At 45.5% G+C, this 18,492-nt stretch overlaps 1 protein-coding gene across 1 annotated transcript in view; it reads left to right on the forward strand.

Moving 5' to 3' along the window:
• The window catches only part of LOC142311196 (uncharacterized), a 69,367-nt gene extending 52,648 nt beyond the window's left edge, over nt 1–16,719 (forward strand). Inside the window, exons 3-5 of the mRNA XM_075349389.1 lie at nt 6,784–6,888; nt 6,966–7,089; nt 13,631–16,719. Of these exons, the coding sequence (XP_075205504.1) occupies nt 6,784–6,888; nt 6,966–7,089; nt 13,631–15,108 (1,707 nt within the window). The 3' untranslated portion in view covers nt 15,109–16,719. The remainder of the gene's footprint in view (nt 1–6,783; nt 6,889–6,965; nt 7,090–13,630) is intronic.
• The last annotated feature ends 1,773 nt before the right edge of the window (nt 16,720–18,492 follow it).

An 18,492-nucleotide genomic window follows, 5' to 3' on the forward strand; every position in this document is an offset into this window, starting at 1 on the left:
GAGGGCACCCTACGCTGTTATTTTAAATTAAATAAATAATTTGAAACAAAAAACACGGGGTCCCCCCCAAATTGGATCACCAGCCAAGGTAAAGCGGACAGCTGTGGTCTGGTATTCTCAGACTAGGGAGGTCCACCGTTATTGGACACTCCCCAGCCTAAAAATAGCAGACCGCAGCCGCCCCAGAAGTGGTGCATCCATTAGATGCGCCAATCCTGGTGCTTTGCCCCAGCTCATCCCGTTGCCCTGGTGCGGTGGCAAACGGGGTAATATATGGGGTTGATACCAGATGTGTAATGTCACCTGGCATCAAGCCCTGGGGTTAGTGATGTCAGGCGTGTATCAGATACCCAACATCACCAACCCAGTCAGTAATAAAAAAAAAAAATAGACAACAAACACATTTTTATTTGAAAAAACACTCCCCAAAACATTCCCTCTTTCACCAATTTATTAGAAAGAAAAACAAATCCAGGTCTGGTGTAATCCAAGGGGGTCCCACTACGATCCATACCATAGTCAATGTCCCAGTCAATGAAGAACAGAATGTTCCCTATTGGCTGGGAGAGCCGTGCAGTGACCTGAGCTAACATCAGTAGGTCAGCCCAGGTCACTGCAGGGAATGGCGAGTGCTGCTGCCAGGAGGTTAGCGAAGTACATTACCTCCGATGATAGCTGAACTCCTGACAGCAGTGCTGTCACTGAGTTCAATGACCGCCGCCTTCACAAACCAAGTATCGCGAGCGGCCCGTGACGTCACCACTAGTCAGTCTCAGGTCGACAGCGAGAGGTGACGTGACAAGCGGCGGGCATAGAAGGCAGTGACCACCGCTGACGTCAGAGTGCAAGACTTCATCACCGCAGGTAATGAATTTACTAACCTCCTGACGGTAGCGCTTGTCATCCCCGCGGCTGTTGACACTGCAGTGCTGGCAGCTGCTGACACTGCTGTGCAATCAGCCGCGGCGCTGGGGCTGGAGCGGGACATAGACTGCACGGGCACCCGATGGAAGTCACAAGGAAGTGCTTCCGTGTTGCTTCCGGGAATTTTGCGGACCCATTGACTTGTATTGAGTCACGGTTCGTTATTACGGAACAGAATAGGACATGTTCCATAATAACGGAGCGGACATACGGCATCCGATGTGTTTTTTTTGTAGGATCGGATGCACATGGAAGTGCTACCGTGTGCCATCCGATCCTACACAAAAGACATTGAAAAGATGGTCCTGTCCGTGGGTCTGCAAAAAAAAACAGGAACTGACCAGGACAAACGGAACGGTCATGTGAATGAGCCCACCTGCAGCCATTCCAGCGTGTGCGGGCTGTGAGATCAGGAGTCAGCTGACTCCAGCGCCGGCCGATAAATTCTGTGTCCCGCTGCAGTAGGATCAGGTAAAATAACGGTTGCATGCGCTGCACATTTAATCCACAGGATCCGGTCATATGCGGTTTGCGGTTGTTTGCTTATAGGCAAAAAAACGCTGATGTGAAAGTAGCCTGCAAAATACATTCCACACGAATGATACGGACGACACACAGACTAGGCAAGAGGGAAAAAAAGCAATCTCATGACCCCTTCATTTTTTTTTCCCCAATTATTTTTTTCACATGTTGCGCCGGCTAATAATCATAATTTCTGTACACACACACACACACACACACACACACACACACCACACACAGACTATGAACTATATGAGAACAAGCAGAAGATAGCTGCTTTCTTCCCCTGGTTGTGCAGAGCTGGGAGCTTCGGCTGTCTCTGTGTGATTGCTGTCAGTGCATTCACAGGGAAGAGGCAAGGAGGAGACTTTGGGTGGAGAGCTAAGTGGGTGTGTTAGACACAGTGGGTGTGTTAGATAAGTTAGATACAGCCCTAGAGCCACAAAGAATTATGGGAGTTGTAGGAACTGAACCCAGGAAGTCAGAAGAGAGATTAACCCCATCAGAGCTGGAGCCAGCAATGAGGATGTGCTGCTAGTGCACAATAAAAGGTAATATTGCTGAAAAAACATAATAGATGTGTGGAGAGGCACATATTAGCAAGATTTATCAGAAAAAAATCAGTTTTGGTAACTGGACAACTTTAAGCAGGGTGTTTACAGAGGCTGGTTCATGTACTGCATTTGGAGGCTGTTTTTACGGCGCTGAGGAGCATTTACTGCATATGGAGGCGGTATCCAAAGGCTGAGGAGCATGTACTACATATTATGGAGGCTGTATCCAGAGGCCGAGGAGGATTTACTGCATATAGAGGCTGTAAACAGAGGCTAGAGAGCTTGTGCTGCATATTGAATCTGTACATAGATGCTTAGGTGCATGTACTTCATATGGAGGCTATATACAGAGACTGAGATGCAATGTGCTACATGTGGAGGCTGTGTACAGAAGCTGAGGTGCGACATACTGAATATGGAGGCTGTATACAGGGGCTGAGGAGCATGTAATGAATATAGAGGCTGTATACAGAGGCTGAGATGTGATGTACTGAATATGGAGGCTGTATACAGAGGCTGATGAGCATGTGTTGCATAAGGGGGCTGTATACAGGAGCTAATGTCTGAAGTACTGCATACAGAGGCAGTATACAGAGGCTGAGGAGCTTGTGCTGCATGTGGAGGCTGCATATAGGGGTTGAGGACCATGTACTGCATAAGGAGGCTGTATACAGAGGCTGGTTCATATACTGGATATGGAGGTTGTATCCAGAGGCAGTCATGTATTTTACGACCTATCTAGGCTTGCACAAGATCGATCTAACTACAGAGCTTTCATCCATCAAGTCGCCATGGCTCAAGATTGAGCTGAAAGCCATAAAAGAAAGAAAATACAGAGGCTCAGTCATGTACTGCATATGAAGGCTGTTTACAGAGGGTGGTTCGTGTACTGCATAGAGAGGCTGTATACAGGGGCTGAGGAGCATTTACTGCATACGGAGGCTGTATCCAAAGGCTGAGGAGCATGTATTGCATATTATGCAAGCTGTATCCAGAGGCTGAGGAGCATGTCCTGCATATGGAGGCTGTATACAGAGGCTGGGGAGCTTGTGCTTCATAGTGGAGTTGTATATAGTGGCTGAGGTGCATGTACTTCATATGAAGGCTATATACAGAGACTGAGGTGTGATGTGCTACAGTGTGGAGGCTGTATACAGAACCAGAGGTGTGGCATACTGAATATGGAGGCTGTATACAGGGGCTGAAGAACATGTAATGTTTATGGAGGCTGTATACAGAGCCTGAGGTGTGATGTAATGCATATGGAAGCTTTATACAGAGTCTGATGAGCATATGTTGCATAAGGAGGCTGTATACAGAGGCTGATATCTGAAGTACTGCATATACTGTAGAGGCTGTACACAGAGGCTGAGGAGCTTTTGCTACATAAGGAGGCTGTATATAGGGGCTGAGGAGCATGTACTGCAAATGGAGGCTGTATACAGAACAGAGGGTAATGTCTGAAGTACTGCATATAGTGGCTGTATACAGAGGATGAGAAGCTTGTGCAGCATATGGAGGCTGTATATAGGGGCTGAGGAGCATGTACTGCATATGGAGGCTGAGGTGTGATGTACTAAATATAGAGGCTGTATATTATACAGAGACTGAGGAGCATGTACTGCACATGGAGTCTGCATACAGAGGCTGAGGTGCGATGCACTGCATATGGAGGCTGTGTATAGGCACTGAGGAGCATATACTGCAAGGTAGGATTGTGTAAAAAGAAAACGCTGGAGCCAGGCTTTAACTAACATATAGCAGGAGGTGTGCGATTATAATCGGGGGGGGGTTGAATGAATATTGCAGGGGGGTCATAGTTATGGGGGTTCATAATTTATTATGTAACAGGTGGTATGTGATTATAATCTGAGGAAAGTGGTGGCTGATTACTGCAGGTTTGGGGCATGGGATAATCTGGGTGGGAGATTATTATACTGCAAGTTATCACTGCAAAAGAGTATGGCCTTATACATGGGGAAGGATGGGGCATGATTTATTATTTTGCTGTAAGGGGTTATTACAGCAAATGTCTATGCGATCGCGATGGAGGGTGCCACTGTGCTTGCCCCCTCACCCCCTCCCTCCAGGCCAAAAATACGCAATCAGCCCCTGACTATATTTACACATACAGATAAAAATGCATTTGCACAAGCACAAAGCTCTGGACATTGAAGCTGGGTTCTGGGTATAGTGATTCTATGAGATTGATTAGAGCAAGTTTAATAACAGCAGCTCAGTCAGGAGCTGAGAGGGAATTGGAGGGAGGTAAGCAGATTGCTGATGTGTAGAATCAATGGGCTCAATAGAGGCGACTGGTAGGCTAAAGGTACCGTCACACTAAGCAACATCGCTAGCAACATCGCTGCTGATGCACAACTTGCTAGCGATGTTGCTTAAGGCCCAGTCACACTAAACAACTTACCAGCGATCCCAACAACGATCCAACCTGATAGGGATCGCTGGTAAGTTGCTAGGAGGTTTCTGGTGAGATGTCACACTAAGCGACGCTCCAGCGATCCCACCAGCAACCTGACCTGGCAGGGATCGCTAGAGCGTGGCTACACGAGTTGCTGGTGAGCTCACCAGCAACCAGTGTCCCAGCCCCCAGCCAGTAGTGCCGCGTGGAAGATGCTACGCTTGGTAACTAAGGTAAATATCGGGTAACCAACCCGATATTTACCTTGGTTACCAGCGCACGCAGCTACACGTGCAGAGAGCAGGGAGCAGCGCACACCGCTTAGCGCTGGCTCCCTGCTCTCCTAGTTACAGCACACATCGGGTTAATTACCCGATGTGTGCTGCTGCTAAATGTGCACAGAGCAGGGAGCAGCGCACAATGCTTAGCGCTGGCTCCCTGCTCTCCTAGCTACAGTACACATGGGGTTAATTACCGATGTGTACTCTGCTACACGTGCAAGAAGCAGGAGCCGGCACTGACAGTGAGAGCGGAGGAGGCTGGTAACGAAGGTAAATATCGGGTAACCAAGGACAGGGCTTCTTGGTTACCCAATGTTTACCGTGGTTACCAGTGTCCGCAGAAGCCGGCTCCTGCTGCCTGCACATTTAGTTGTTGCTGTCTCGCTGTCACACACAGCGATCTGTGCTTCACAGCGGGAGAGCAACAACTAAAAAATGGCCCAGGACATTCAGCAACAACCAACGACCTCACAGCAGGGCCAGGTTGTTGCTGGATGTCACACTAAAGGCCCCGTCACACTAAGCAACATCACTAGCAACATCACTAGCAACAGCGCTGTTACGTCACAAAAGTTGTTCGTTAGCAGCGATGTTGCTAGCGATGTTGCTTAGTGTGACGGGGCCTTTAGTGTGACATCCAGCAACAACCTGGCCCCTGCTGTGAGGTCGTTGGTTGTTGCTGAATGTCCTGGGCCATTTTTTAGTTGTTGCTCTCCCGCTGTGAAGCACACATCGCTGTGTGTGACAGCGATAGAGCAACAACTAAATGTGCAGGCAGCAGGAGCTGGCTTCTGCGGAGGCTGGTAACCAATGTAAATATCGGGTAACCAAGAAGCCCTTACCTTGGTTACCCGATATTTACCTTCGTTACCAGCGTCCGCCGCTCTCAGCTGTCAGTGCCAGCTCCTGCTCTCTGCACATGTAGCTGCAGTACACATCGGGTAATTAACCCGATGTGTACTGTAGCTAGGAGAGCAGGGAGCCAGCGCTAAGCAGTGTGCGCAGCTCCCTGCTCTCTGCACATGTAGCTGCAGTACACATCGGTTAATTAACCCGATGTGTACTGTAGCTAGGAGAGCAGGGAGCCAGCGCTAAGCAGTGTGCGCAGCTCCCTGCTCTCTGCACATGTAGCTGCAGTACACATCGGGTAATTAACCCGATGTGTACTGTAGCTAGGAGAGCAGGGAGCCAGCGCTAAGCAGTGTGCGCTGCTCTCTGCATATGTAGCTGCAGTACACATCGGGTAATTAACCCGATGTGTACTGTAGCTAGGAGAGCAGGTAGCCAGCGCTAAGCAGTGTGCGCAGCTCCCTGCTCTCTGCACATGTAGCTGCAGTACACATCGGGTAATTAACCCGATGTGTACTGTAGCTAGGAGAGCAGGGAGCCAGCGCTAAGCAGTGTGCGCAGCTCCCTGCTCTCTGCACATGTAGCTGCAGTACACATCAGGTAATTAACCCCATGTGTACTGTAGCTAGGAGAGCAGGGAGCCAGCGCTAAACAGTGTGCGTGGCTCCATGCTCTCTGCACATGTAGCTGCAGTACACATCAGGTAATTAACCCCATGTGTACTGTGGCTAGGTGTGCAGGGAGCCAGCGCTAAGCGGTGTGCGCTGGTAACCAAGGTAAATATCGGGTTAGTTACCCGATATTTACCTTAGTTACCAAGCGCATCATGCTTCCACGACGCTCCAGCAATCCCTGCCAGGTCAGGTTGCTGGTGGGATTGCTGGAGCGTCGCTTAGTGTGACATCTCACCAGAAACCTCCTAGCAACTTACCAGCGATCCCTATCAGGTTGTATCGTTGTTGGGATCGCTGGTAAGTTGTTTAGTGTGACTGGGCCTTTAGCGTTACTTCTCTCCTTGTATATATTTACTGCGCACACTTGGCCAGGGTCTGGGCAGGCACTAGTGGCCGGGCTTCATGAAAACAAGTGCTACACTATGAAACATAAAATCTCTCATTGCAGGAAAATGACAGCAGATAGAAAAAGCAAGTTAGCTGCAAATTTGCTTATTTTCATGCTGTCATATTATGCCATATTATGGCGATCTGATATATGTGTTTTTGATTATGCACAGTCTTCCCTAACCGTGCCTCCACATACAGCAATCATAGATGTGAGGAACAATGAGCAGAAGATCCTAGACCTCACCAACAAGATCACTGAGCTGCTGACTGGAGAGGTGAGCACTGCTGGAATACTGGGGCATTATACAAGGAAGGGAAGTGTCTGGGTTCTGACTGTGTTGTTCTGTGCCAGGTTTCTGTCAGAAGTCAAGATTTCACTGTCCATCTCTCCATGGAGGAGTGGGAGTATTTAGAAGGACACAAGGATCTGTACAAAGAAGTCATGATGGAGAATGAACAGTCCATCACATCATTGGGTAAGAAGATGGTTATTTACTAATGTACAGTGATGTGAAAAAGTGTTTGCCCCCTTCCTGATTTCTATTCTTTGCATGTTTGTCACACTTTAAATGTTTCAGATCACCAAGCAAAGATGTAGATTAGAAGTAAACACAAAATGTAGTTTATAAACAAAGTCTTTATTATTAAGAGATCCAAACCTACACGGCCCCGTTCTTTTTGCTCAGCACTGGTTTTCATCTTGGAACTCTGCCATGCAGGCCATTTTTGCCCAGTCTCTTTCTTATGGTGTAGTAATGAACACTGACCTAAACTGGGGCAAGTCAGGCCTGCAGTTCTCTGGATGTTGTTGTGGAGTCTTTTTTTACTTCATTGATGAGTTGTCACTGCGCTCTTTGAGTATTTTTAAAAGGTCAGCCAGCAATCCTGGAAAGGTTTACTACTGTTCCATGTTTTGGCATTTGTGGATAGTGACTCTAAAGGCTACTTTACACGCTGCGATATCGGTCCCGATATCGCTAGTGTGGGTACCCGCCCCCATCTGTTGTGCGACACGGGCAAATCGCACAACATTGCGCAGACCCGTCACACATACTTACCTGCCCGGCGACGTCGCTGTGACCGGCGAACCGCCTCCTTTCTAAGGGGGCGGTCCGTGCGCCGTCACAGCCACGTCACTGAGCGGCCGCCCAATAGCAGCGGAGGGGCGGAGATGAGCGGCCGGAACATCTCGCCCACCTCCTTCCTTCCTCATAGCGGCCGGGAGGCAGGTAAGGAGAGGTTCCTCGTTCCTGCGGCGTGACACATAGCGATGTCTGCTGCCGCAGGAGCGACGAACTACATCGTTACAGTAACGATAATCGAGAATGGACCCCCATGTCACCGATGAGCGATTTTGCACGTTTTTGCAACGATGCAAAATCGCTCATCGGTGTCACACGCAGCAACATCGCTAATGTGGCCGGATGTGCGTCACAAATTCCGTGACCCCAACGACTCCGCATTAGCGATGTCGCAGCGTGTAAAGCCCCCTTAAGGGGTACTTTGCACACTACGACATCGCAGCTGCGATGTCGGTGGGGTCTAATCGAAAGTGACACACATCCGGCGTCGCTGTCGGTATCGTAGTGAGTAAAGCATTTTTGATACGATTAACGATCGCAAAAGCATCGTAATCGTATCATCGGTGTAGTGTCTGACATTTTCATAATTGCGCGGCAGCGACAGTACGATGTTGTTCCTCGTTCCCCTGCGGCATCACATCGCTGTGTGAGAAGCCGCAGGAGCGAGGAACAACAGCGTACCTGCGTCACCGCGGCTCATGCCGGCTATGCGGAAGGACGGAGGTGGGCGGGATGTTTACGTCCCGCTCATCTCCGCCCCTCCGCTTCTATTGGCCACCTGCCGTGTGACGTCTCTGTGACGCCGCACAACACACCCCCTTAGGAAGGAGGCAGATCGCCGGCCAGAGCGACGTCGCAGGGCACGTGAGTTCATGTGAAGCTGCCGTAGCGATAATGTTCGCTACGGCAGTGATCACAAGATATCGCTGCTGCGACGGGGGCAGGGACTATCGCGCTCGACATCACAAGCATCGGCTTGCGATGTCGTAATGTGCAAAGTACCCCTAACTGTGGTTTGCTGGAGTCCCAAAGCTTTAGAAATGGCTTTATAACAATGGAGGAGTGAACCCGAACTGTAAAGTTTGGTGTCCGTACCGAACATCTTGTGTTTATTGTTGAACACCGAACACAGACTTTTGACTGTACGTCCTGTTCCTGTTCGGTTTGACACACGAATAAAGCTTGATGAAATGTTGCAGAGCAGCCAATCAGCAAGATTTCCGGTGTGGACACTTCTGGCCCCATCAGAGCCATGTCATGTATAAGCATAGCTGTGATTGGCCAGCAAAATTCCTGTAAAAAAAAATATAGCAAAATGGTTAAAGGGAACCTGTCACCACTTTTTTTGCGTATAAGCTGCGGCCACCACCACTGGGCTCTTATATACAGCATTCTAACATGCTGTATGTAAGAGCCCAGGCCGCTGTGAGAACATAAAAAACACTTTATAATACTTACCTAACGGTCGTGCGGTGGGCCATATGGGCGTCTCCGGTGCCGCCTCTTTCTGCCATCTTCATGCTCCTTCTTCTCTAGCCGCGGTGCAAGACACATCCAAAATCCACACTCGCCGGCATTCAGGTCCTGAGCAGGCGCACTTTGATCTGCCCTGAGCAGGGCAGATCAAAGTATTGTAGTGCGCCTGCACAGGACCGGCGAATGTGTATGACGTAGACATATCATGCACACAGGCTTCAGAAAGAGGACGAAGATGACCGAAAGAAGCAGCGCAGGCACCGGAGAACGGAGACGACCATATGGCCAACCGCGCGGCCGTTAGGTAAGTATTATAAAGTGTTTTTTATGTCCTCACAGCGGCCTGGGCTCTTATATACAGCATGTTAGAATGCTGTATATAGCCCAATGGTGGTGGTGGCCGCAGCTTATACGCCAAAAAAGTGGTGACAGGTTCCTTTTAAAGCAGAACATACCAGTCTCCGCGGTGCGGCTGTAACACTGCTTCTGGGTCCACTTTTCACATCTCTTTTTACATATTCACTGCTTCCCTCGCCCACCGTCTGTGACAGCATCTGTGATTGGCTGCAGTCAGACTGCTGGTTTCTCTGATTGGTTGCTCTCACAGAGGCTGTCTGTCTGACTTAGTAAAGTATAAAAATAAATAAATTAAAAAAATGACATAGGGTGCCCCGTATATACTGTATTTACCCAGCGCAGATAAAGAAGACAGGCTGACGCCCCCCAGCTATGCTAGATATCTTGGTATGTATCAAAATATGAGGGACCCCATGTGGTGTTTTTAAAATTATTTAAATAAATAGCTGAGGGTTGGCATTCTCATCCTGGGGAGGCCCATGGTTATTGGGCCCTCCCCAGCCCAACAATATCAGCTGCAACAATTCCGGTGCTTTACCCGGCTTATCCCAATTGCTCTGGTGCGTGGCAATGAGGGTCATATAAGGGGTTAATGACAGCTGTGATTTGCCAGCTGTCCTCCATCACTGAATTAGAATTAGCTGAATCTATGCGACCCAACATTACTAAGGGCCGCTTTACACGCTGCGACATCGCTACCATTTGCTGGCGATGTCGAGCGCGATAGCACCCGCCCCCGTCGTACGGCCGATATGTGGTGATCGCACATACCTGATCACACGCACATACCTGTTCAGCGATGTCGCTGTGACTGCCAAACAATCTCTACCTCAAGGGGGAGGTGCGTTCGGCGTCACCGCGACGTCACTAAGCGGCCGGCCAATTGAAGCGGTGGGGCGGTTATGAGTGGGACATAACATCCCGCCCACCTCCTTCCTCATTGCCGGTGGCCGTAGGTAAGGTGAGGTTCTTCGTTCCTGCGGTGTCACACATAACGATGTGTGCTGCCGCAGGAACGACGAACAACATCGTACCTGCAGCTGCAACGATAATTGGGAATGGACCCCCATGTCACCGATTAGCGATTTTGAACGTTTTTGCAACGATTCAAAATCGCTCATAGGTGTCACACGCAACAACATCGCTAACGTGGACGGATATGCGTCACAAATTCCGTGACCCCAACGACATCGCTTTAGCGATATCGTAGCGTGTAAAGCGGCCCTAATTCTGTAAGTCAAAAGAAATAAACACAAAACTCACAGAAAAAAATCCTTTATTAAAAAACAACACCCTAACTCACCACGCTGCATTTAATTTAGATGCGTTTTTTTGCCAGAAGATGCAGATTTGGTGTATAGATTTCAGCACCAAATCTGCATCTCCTGGCAAATAAAAGTAGTTTAGGTGCAGCTTTCTGCCAGGAGATGCAGATTTAGTCCAGAAATGTCTGCCCAGATTTCTGCACTGAAGTTTGCATCTCCATGCAGTGAACCACACTGAAACAGCCTGTGCAATTTTGTGCCAGGAGATGCAGATTTGTGCTGGAATTTATACACCAAACTTCTGCACCTAATCTGCATTTCCTAGTTAAAAAAAACGCATCGCGTTTGGATGCATTTTTTTTGCCAGAAGATGCAGAATTTGGCAAAAAAAGGCGGTTTTCTGCCAGGAGATGCAGGTCTCATTGAACTCAATGAGTTCACCTGAGGTGACATCAATGACTTCACTGAGTTTACCTGAGTGAGTTTACCTGTGGTCACAGGTGCGGAACCATGGGAATCTCCAGCTGTGACCACAGGTAAACTCAGTGATGTCACTGCTCACAGCTGCGGCTCAGTCAGTGTCTGCCTACAACTGCTGCAACTTCAGTATGTAGCAGAGCCATAATCGTTGTGGGACTTCATATGGATTACTTTGGATCTGCAAGGCTGTTTTGGGGTTACTAAAGGGATGAAAGAGGGTGTGTGTATTTTATTTCAAATTTTTTGGTGTTTTTCTTTTCTTTTCTCTTACAGGATTAGTAATGGGGGTGTCTCATAGACGCCTTCCATTACTAATATAGGGCTTTATGGGAGCTGTCATTTGTTGACAAATCACAGTGCCATTAACTCCTTATGTTACCCTGATTGCCATCGCACCAGGGCAGTTGGGATGATCATTGTGAAACGCCGAAATTGTTGCATCTAATGGATGCTACAATTCTGGGCAGCTGTGGGCTGGTATTTTAGGCTGGTGATCCAACAACCATGGCCCCTCCCATCCTGATAATACCAGCCCCTAGCTATCTGCTTTACCATTGGTGAATATCAAAAATGGTGGGGACCATACACCTTTATTTCCCCTCTATATTGATATCCAGACATAGTAAAGCTCACAGTTGGGAGCTGCAACCTGCAGATGTTGTGTTACCCACGCTGGATATCAAAATATGGTGAGAGCCATATTTTTACACTCCTGTACACTACTATGCAGCAAATTGACTGCAACCAATCACAGACACTGGCACAGAGGGTGGGTGGGGGAAGCAGTGAATATTTATGAACCTGCTCGTGGTTCTGGGTGCATATTACACCTGACAGGTTCACTTTAATTCATTAATTTATTTATTTATTTGTATCGCAAGCGCTTGATTGCAGTTGTTGCAGCTAATGGTGGCTCAACCAGTTATTAGGCTTAGGGGCAGTCACTTTTTCAGACTTTCTGTACAGTCTATCACTTTTTTCACCTTGCCACCCTCTTGATTCTAAGAAAAGCAAATGAAGAGCATCTTGCTTATAAACTACTAAAATGCCCGCATGTGTCACTTTCCACTTTGAGTATCCGTCATGCTCGTCGGTGGTGACGCGTCCCCCTTCTGAGCTTGGTGACATATATACTTGGTGATGTGTTACACATGTGGCCGTTTTATTTGGACTATTATGTCCGTTCTAATTTTCTTGATCTTCTTGCTTTCCCTACTCTGTCACCAGGTGGGGGCGCGGGCTGTGTAGTGTCCAGTGTACACCGGGTACTTACGTTTTATACGTGTGCCTGTGGGTTTATCCGGGCGGTCTGCACTCCATGCGTCCCTCCTGTTGCCAGGGGGCCGTGACGCTGCGCTCCCTCCGGCGTGTCCTGAGCATGTGCACTCAGTGCGCTGCACGGGACATCGCTATGCGGCTGCGCGTGCGTCCCTGACTCCCCTGTCATCCGGTCACGTGATTGATATCATGTGACCGGGTGACGGATATTCAAAAGGGCGGCGTGGCTTCTCCACACTGCACTCACTCCTCCCGGAAGTAGCGGTATCATACCGCGAAACGGCCGTCGGAGGTTCCCCTCTGGTCTGGCTCCCCTGCACCACCACTGTGATAAGGTAAGCGCCTCATTTAAATCTACAACCCACTTTTTGATATGGGCTATTGTAACTATCTCTGACTTGTCATTATATTATATTATATATAGTCCATCTCTACTTCTAAAGGGTTTGTTAAATATAAATTACTTTCTGCGCCTCACCTGGTCTGTAAAATCATTGTGACCTCATGTGGGCTTTCTTAGGAAAGCCCTACTACATTGACTTTCTACAGTGTTTACAATTGTGGTCCACGGGACCCAGGTATTTATTTCCCCAATCTTGTGCTTGATACGTCCTTTATCTATTTCCTGTTATTCATTGAGAATTTAATACATTTTCTATATTTGCACCAAAACTTCTTGTGCTCTTGTTTGACCATAACAAATACTGTCTAACACTAGCATATTTGTTCCGAATAGCATGTGCAATGCAACTCAATGGGGAAAAACTTGCAAAGTACAGAGTCACCCGAATGCCATACTATTTGTGCGAGTAGCGAATAGTGCGGAATTCAGGTTACTTGTTACATTGCAAATTTTTCCTCTTTGACTTGCATTGTACACGCTATTCGGAACAAACACGCGACTATTAGATAATACTCGTTTTGAGTATAGCGAGTATGAATAGCTAGGTACTTGCTCAACTCTAGTGACAAACATGCAAAAGAATAAGAAATCAGGAAGGGGTAAAACACTTTTTCACACCACTGTATATACCAGTTTAATTGATCGGAAGTAACCTCTTTCTATTTCTTTTTTTCAGACCTAATTAAAAATGCCACTAAACAAGGTCCATTGACTCGTAGTAAGGAGGAGCTCATCATATGTGATGGAGGACACCTCAAAGATCCCAACATCTATACATCCACCGATCATACAGAAAAATATTCATCTGTTCATATAAAACAAAAGCTAGATTATTGTGACGAATTATATCTCACAAATCAAAACAATTGTATGTCCAAAGACGATACTGAACAATATTCTTCTCAGCATATGAAGAAAACATTTGAGGAAAATCACGGAGAACTTGAAAATGATACACCTACAAATCATGCACACCGTGATATTTTTCCTTATATTAAGGAAGAACCAGCCACGTATGATTGTGGAAATCTCTCATATCCCACCACAGGTCATATACAGCAGTGTCAATCTCATATTAAGAAGGAACAAGCCTCATGTGATGAAAAAATCCTCAGAGACTCTAAAATGTATACATCCACACATCTAATAGATCTGTCTCCTATTAAACAGGAACCTTTCTCATGCGATGATAAAAACCTCACAGACTCCAACACATCTTCTCATAAGTCCTCCAACAGTAGTAATGAATCAACGTTTACCAATAGAGAGTTTAGTGAAGACTTTTATATGCCTTTCGTAAATTCATTCAACAATGATCCGCTTGGGAACAAAGACCACATTAGTCAACCGTCAGACGTCAATCTTTCATTGGTTACATACAATTACTGTTTAAATGACTCAAATGCAACAAAAACCAAATCATTTATTTGCTTAGAATGTAGAAAATGTTTTTCCGATAATCAGCATCTCATCCGGCATCAGAGGACACACACGGGAGAAAGGCCATATGAATGTGTAGAGTGTGGTAAATTCTTCTCCAGCAGTTCGAACCTCATCATGCATCAAAGAACACACACAGGAGAAAAACCATTTGCTTGTAAGGAATGTGGGAAACGTTTTGCTCGCAACCCCCATCTTATCCGACATCAGAGAATCCATACAGGGGAGAAACCTTTTGAGTGTTTGAAATGTGGAAAGAAGTTCAACCAAGATTCCAATCTTCTGAAACACTTGAGGACTCATACTGGGGAGAAACCTTTTGTCTGTATGGACTGTGGTAAGTATTTCACAAGTAAACCTCATCTTCTCAGACACCAGCGAATCCACACAGGAGAGAAGCCGCTTTCATGTCCCGAATGTGGGAAGTCATTCTCTAGTAGCTCCAGTCTTGCTACCCACAGGAAAACACACTCCAAAGAGAAGTGTTCGGCCAAAAATTCCAACCTCATGACTGATGATAGAACTGAAGAAACATCTTCATACCCAGAATGTGAAACATCTTATTATAGTGATTTTTTCCCCTACTTGATAGATCAACACGCTGATGAGGAAAATGTCTTGAGAAATTTCCAAGAATTTTCTGAAGAAGCAAACATTTATTTGGATTACGAGATAGACAATGGTTGGGTTTATACTAACTTAAATGTCACCTAAACAGGCCTTTGTAAAATGGAAAATAATTGAGAGGCACCTAAAAAAAACTGTACATCTTTACCAATAAAAGAAAAAAAGGTGCTAGATATCTCTTAAGTCACAAAAAATAATTTAAATACATATTTGTAAATTACAAGGTATCTCAGTAAACAGGAACTAAGAACACCAATGGAGTAAGAGAAGTGGATACATAATGTGCACTAACTAGTAATATATTTAAGATAAAAAAAAAACAGCAGCAACCCTTATTATTTAGTTGTAAGTATAGATATAAGGCTCAAAACATTGTTCTCCTTTACAAGAAACAATGTACAGCTCCAGTTAAAGAGAATGTCCACGGACGCTAATAGCCTGCAGCTGTAGGGTTAATGTAGGTAAATTGCGTTACAAAGCTGTGTGTCCACTGTATTGAACCACCATACATACATATGGAAACACCTTTTCCGCTCCATTAGCCTCTACTCCACAGATATTGGTTTATTTGTGTTACCATTACCTGGATATTCCCTTTCTTGGTGTTTTTGCTATTGTGGTTTATCTTTATATGTATGCTGTCTCTGATCCCTCCTTCATCTACAGCTGTCTTGACTCATAGGTAATTGGAATTCCTTTAGTTTTTGTGCTATACCTTAAATACATTGCAAATGTGTATTTATACCACACCCCTGATGAAGCCGTTGCTTGTGGTGAAACGTGTGGGTCATTCTGCTCTATCCCATTTATTTCCTTCTTACTGCTTAGTTGTTCTTCTATTGTCACAAGTCATTATTTTTTGTTTTATTTAATCTTGGATTGAGGTATATTTTTATATGACCTTCCATACCTGTTCCATTCTATTCGGACAGTTGTGCTTTTCACATATGCTGTATATACCTCTATGTGCACGTTGTCATTTATTGCAGATATTTTCTATTGCTTATGTTGCTCATTTTGTCCTGTCCTACTTAGGGCAACTAGCATACTTTGCCCATATTTTCAGACTGTTTGGGAGATTGTCTCTGTTTCCATATTCATTTTAATACGGAGCCAGTTTAGATGGAAACATTTCCCCCTTTTTTTGGCTTTAGTAATAGTTTTGAATGTTTTTCTGTGCAATTTATTATACAATAAAGGTAATTTTTCACTTTATTAATTTTGTATACATCTATTTCATAATTACAGGACTACTGGAGCCTTATATACACCTCCCTCTTTTTTCATACATTCAGCTTTTGGTGTATGGCACAGATCCCATCTGCATTTGCAGTGCTGGTCCATCTTTTTAAATCTATGACTGAAATCCAGCGGCTTCTGGGAGGAAAAAAGTTCATTTCCTCCCTGTAGTCACTCTTTCAGTACGGCGAACAGAAAACTTTGTACCGAGATTTGCCTGCAGAGTAATTCTATATCCGCAGGTTAATAGCATTTGAGGACTTGCCAGGTTCGTTTTAAATAAAGTTCTTATACAAAGTATGTTAAATATAGCACTAAGGGACGTTTCTCAGTTACAAGGCACTTTGTGGAGCTGAGTCAATGGTTATAATATAAAATTTACAACCCTCAGAAAGATTTTTTTCTTTCCGGTAGGGGTAGAATCAACTATTTCAACCAAACCAACTACCCCTTATCTTGTATAAAAGTATAAATTTTATTCAAAACACATAATTAACAAAGTGCAGGTTAAAAGTCAATCTATTAGTGCATAATATATAGTCAGGGGAGGGTCCTTGGGCACCTTCCCTGTCCTTTCCCTTCCTATCAGTGTGGGTCGGCACCCTTGTGTGATACGCCGTGGTGCCCAGACTCAACGTTGACTGATCCTAGATGGCCCTTTACTATACTCCGTTTCGTGCCACTAGCCTTAATGAGGGGCCTTACAAAAAAGTATAGTGATTCACACTCATACCACTCATTATACGAATATATTGGTATCAGTTAGGCCAATAATATCCCCTTGTTATGTTTTTATAATTTTGTTTTACATCTGGGGTATAGTATTGCTCAAGGGTAACCATAGGGTACAATCATTTTCTTATGCCCGTATTCATCAAAGAAACAGCTTAGTAGCCCGTCCTTCACCGCTCTCGGCGGTTCTCTGCCCAACACGTTTCCCCTCCAGGACTTTCAATCAAACGGAGGTTCCTCAGGGGCTGTTCATATATTTGGAATCATTTATATGGTAGAATTATATTCAAAGTATCAGGGAGTTAAATCCATCCTTCAATAAGGAGTCCTCAAGTATTAGCAGTAGGCATTCAGTGGCAAACTGTCAGATATCTGCCTGTCACGCAGTAATGGAATAATCCCTGCTTGTTGTGTCCACCCACAGGGTATAGTCATTCCTCCAATGTGGAGATCTTAGTCATGGTCAGAATTGCTGTGTGTCAAATGAGGGCTTCTGCCTATGTGGCTGTAGATGGTGAGCGCCTACTGCTAATAATTGAGGCTCCTTATTGAAGGATGGATTTAACTCCCTGATACTTCGAATATAATTCTACCATATAAATGATTTTAAATATATGAACAGCCCCTGAGGAACCTCCGTTTGATTGAAAGTCCTGGAGGGGAAACGCGTTGGGCAGAGAACCGCCGAGAGCGGTGAAGGACGGGCTACTAAGCTGTTTCTTTGATGAATACGGGCATAAGAAAATTATTGTACCCTATGGTTACCCTTGAGCAATACTATACCCCAGATGTAAAACAAAATCATAAAAACATAACAAGGGGATATTATTGGCCTAACTAATACCAATATATTCGTATAATGAGTGGTATGAGTGTGAATCACTATACTTTTTTGTAAGGCCCCTCATTAAGGCTAGTGGCACGAAACGGAGTATAGTAAAGGGCCATCTAGGATCAGTCAACGTTGAGTCTGGGCACCACGGCGTATCACACAAGGGTGCCGACCCCCACTGATAGGAAGGGAAAGGACAGGGAAGGTGCCCAAGGACCCTCCCCTGACTATATATTATGCACTAATAGATTGACTTTTAACCTGCACTTTGTTAATTATGTGTTTTGAATAAAATTTATACTTTTATACAAGATAAGGGGTAGTTGGTTTGGTATAATATAAAATGCAAGTTCAAAAAACCCTGCTATCTAGCACCTTTTTCTATCGTTGGTCGTGATAATGGTTGGGTTTAGAAGAATATATTGTCAATAGTTGACATTTCAGTTATTGTTATATTACTTTTCTACGTTGTTACTCACTTTATAAGGAACTGTACTGTTTGGTTCATATTATATCTTACATACAGTTTGTTCAAGTGCTAACGTGTAAGTGTTTCTATATAGAGGTTTGCCACCAGAAACAAATATTGGTGAGGATCCCCAACAAGTTGCCTTCTAAATTGGTTTCTGTCTCCTTCCCGAGTTTAGTTCTAGCAGTTCATTGACATA

Source organism: Anomaloglossus baeobatrachus, chromosome 5 (genome assembly GCF_048569485.1).
Source record: "Anomaloglossus baeobatrachus isolate aAnoBae1 chromosome 5, aAnoBae1.hap1, whole genome shotgun sequence".
NCBI classification, from domain to species: domain Eukaryota; kingdom Metazoa; phylum Chordata; class Amphibia; order Anura; family Aromobatidae; genus Anomaloglossus; species Anomaloglossus baeobatrachus.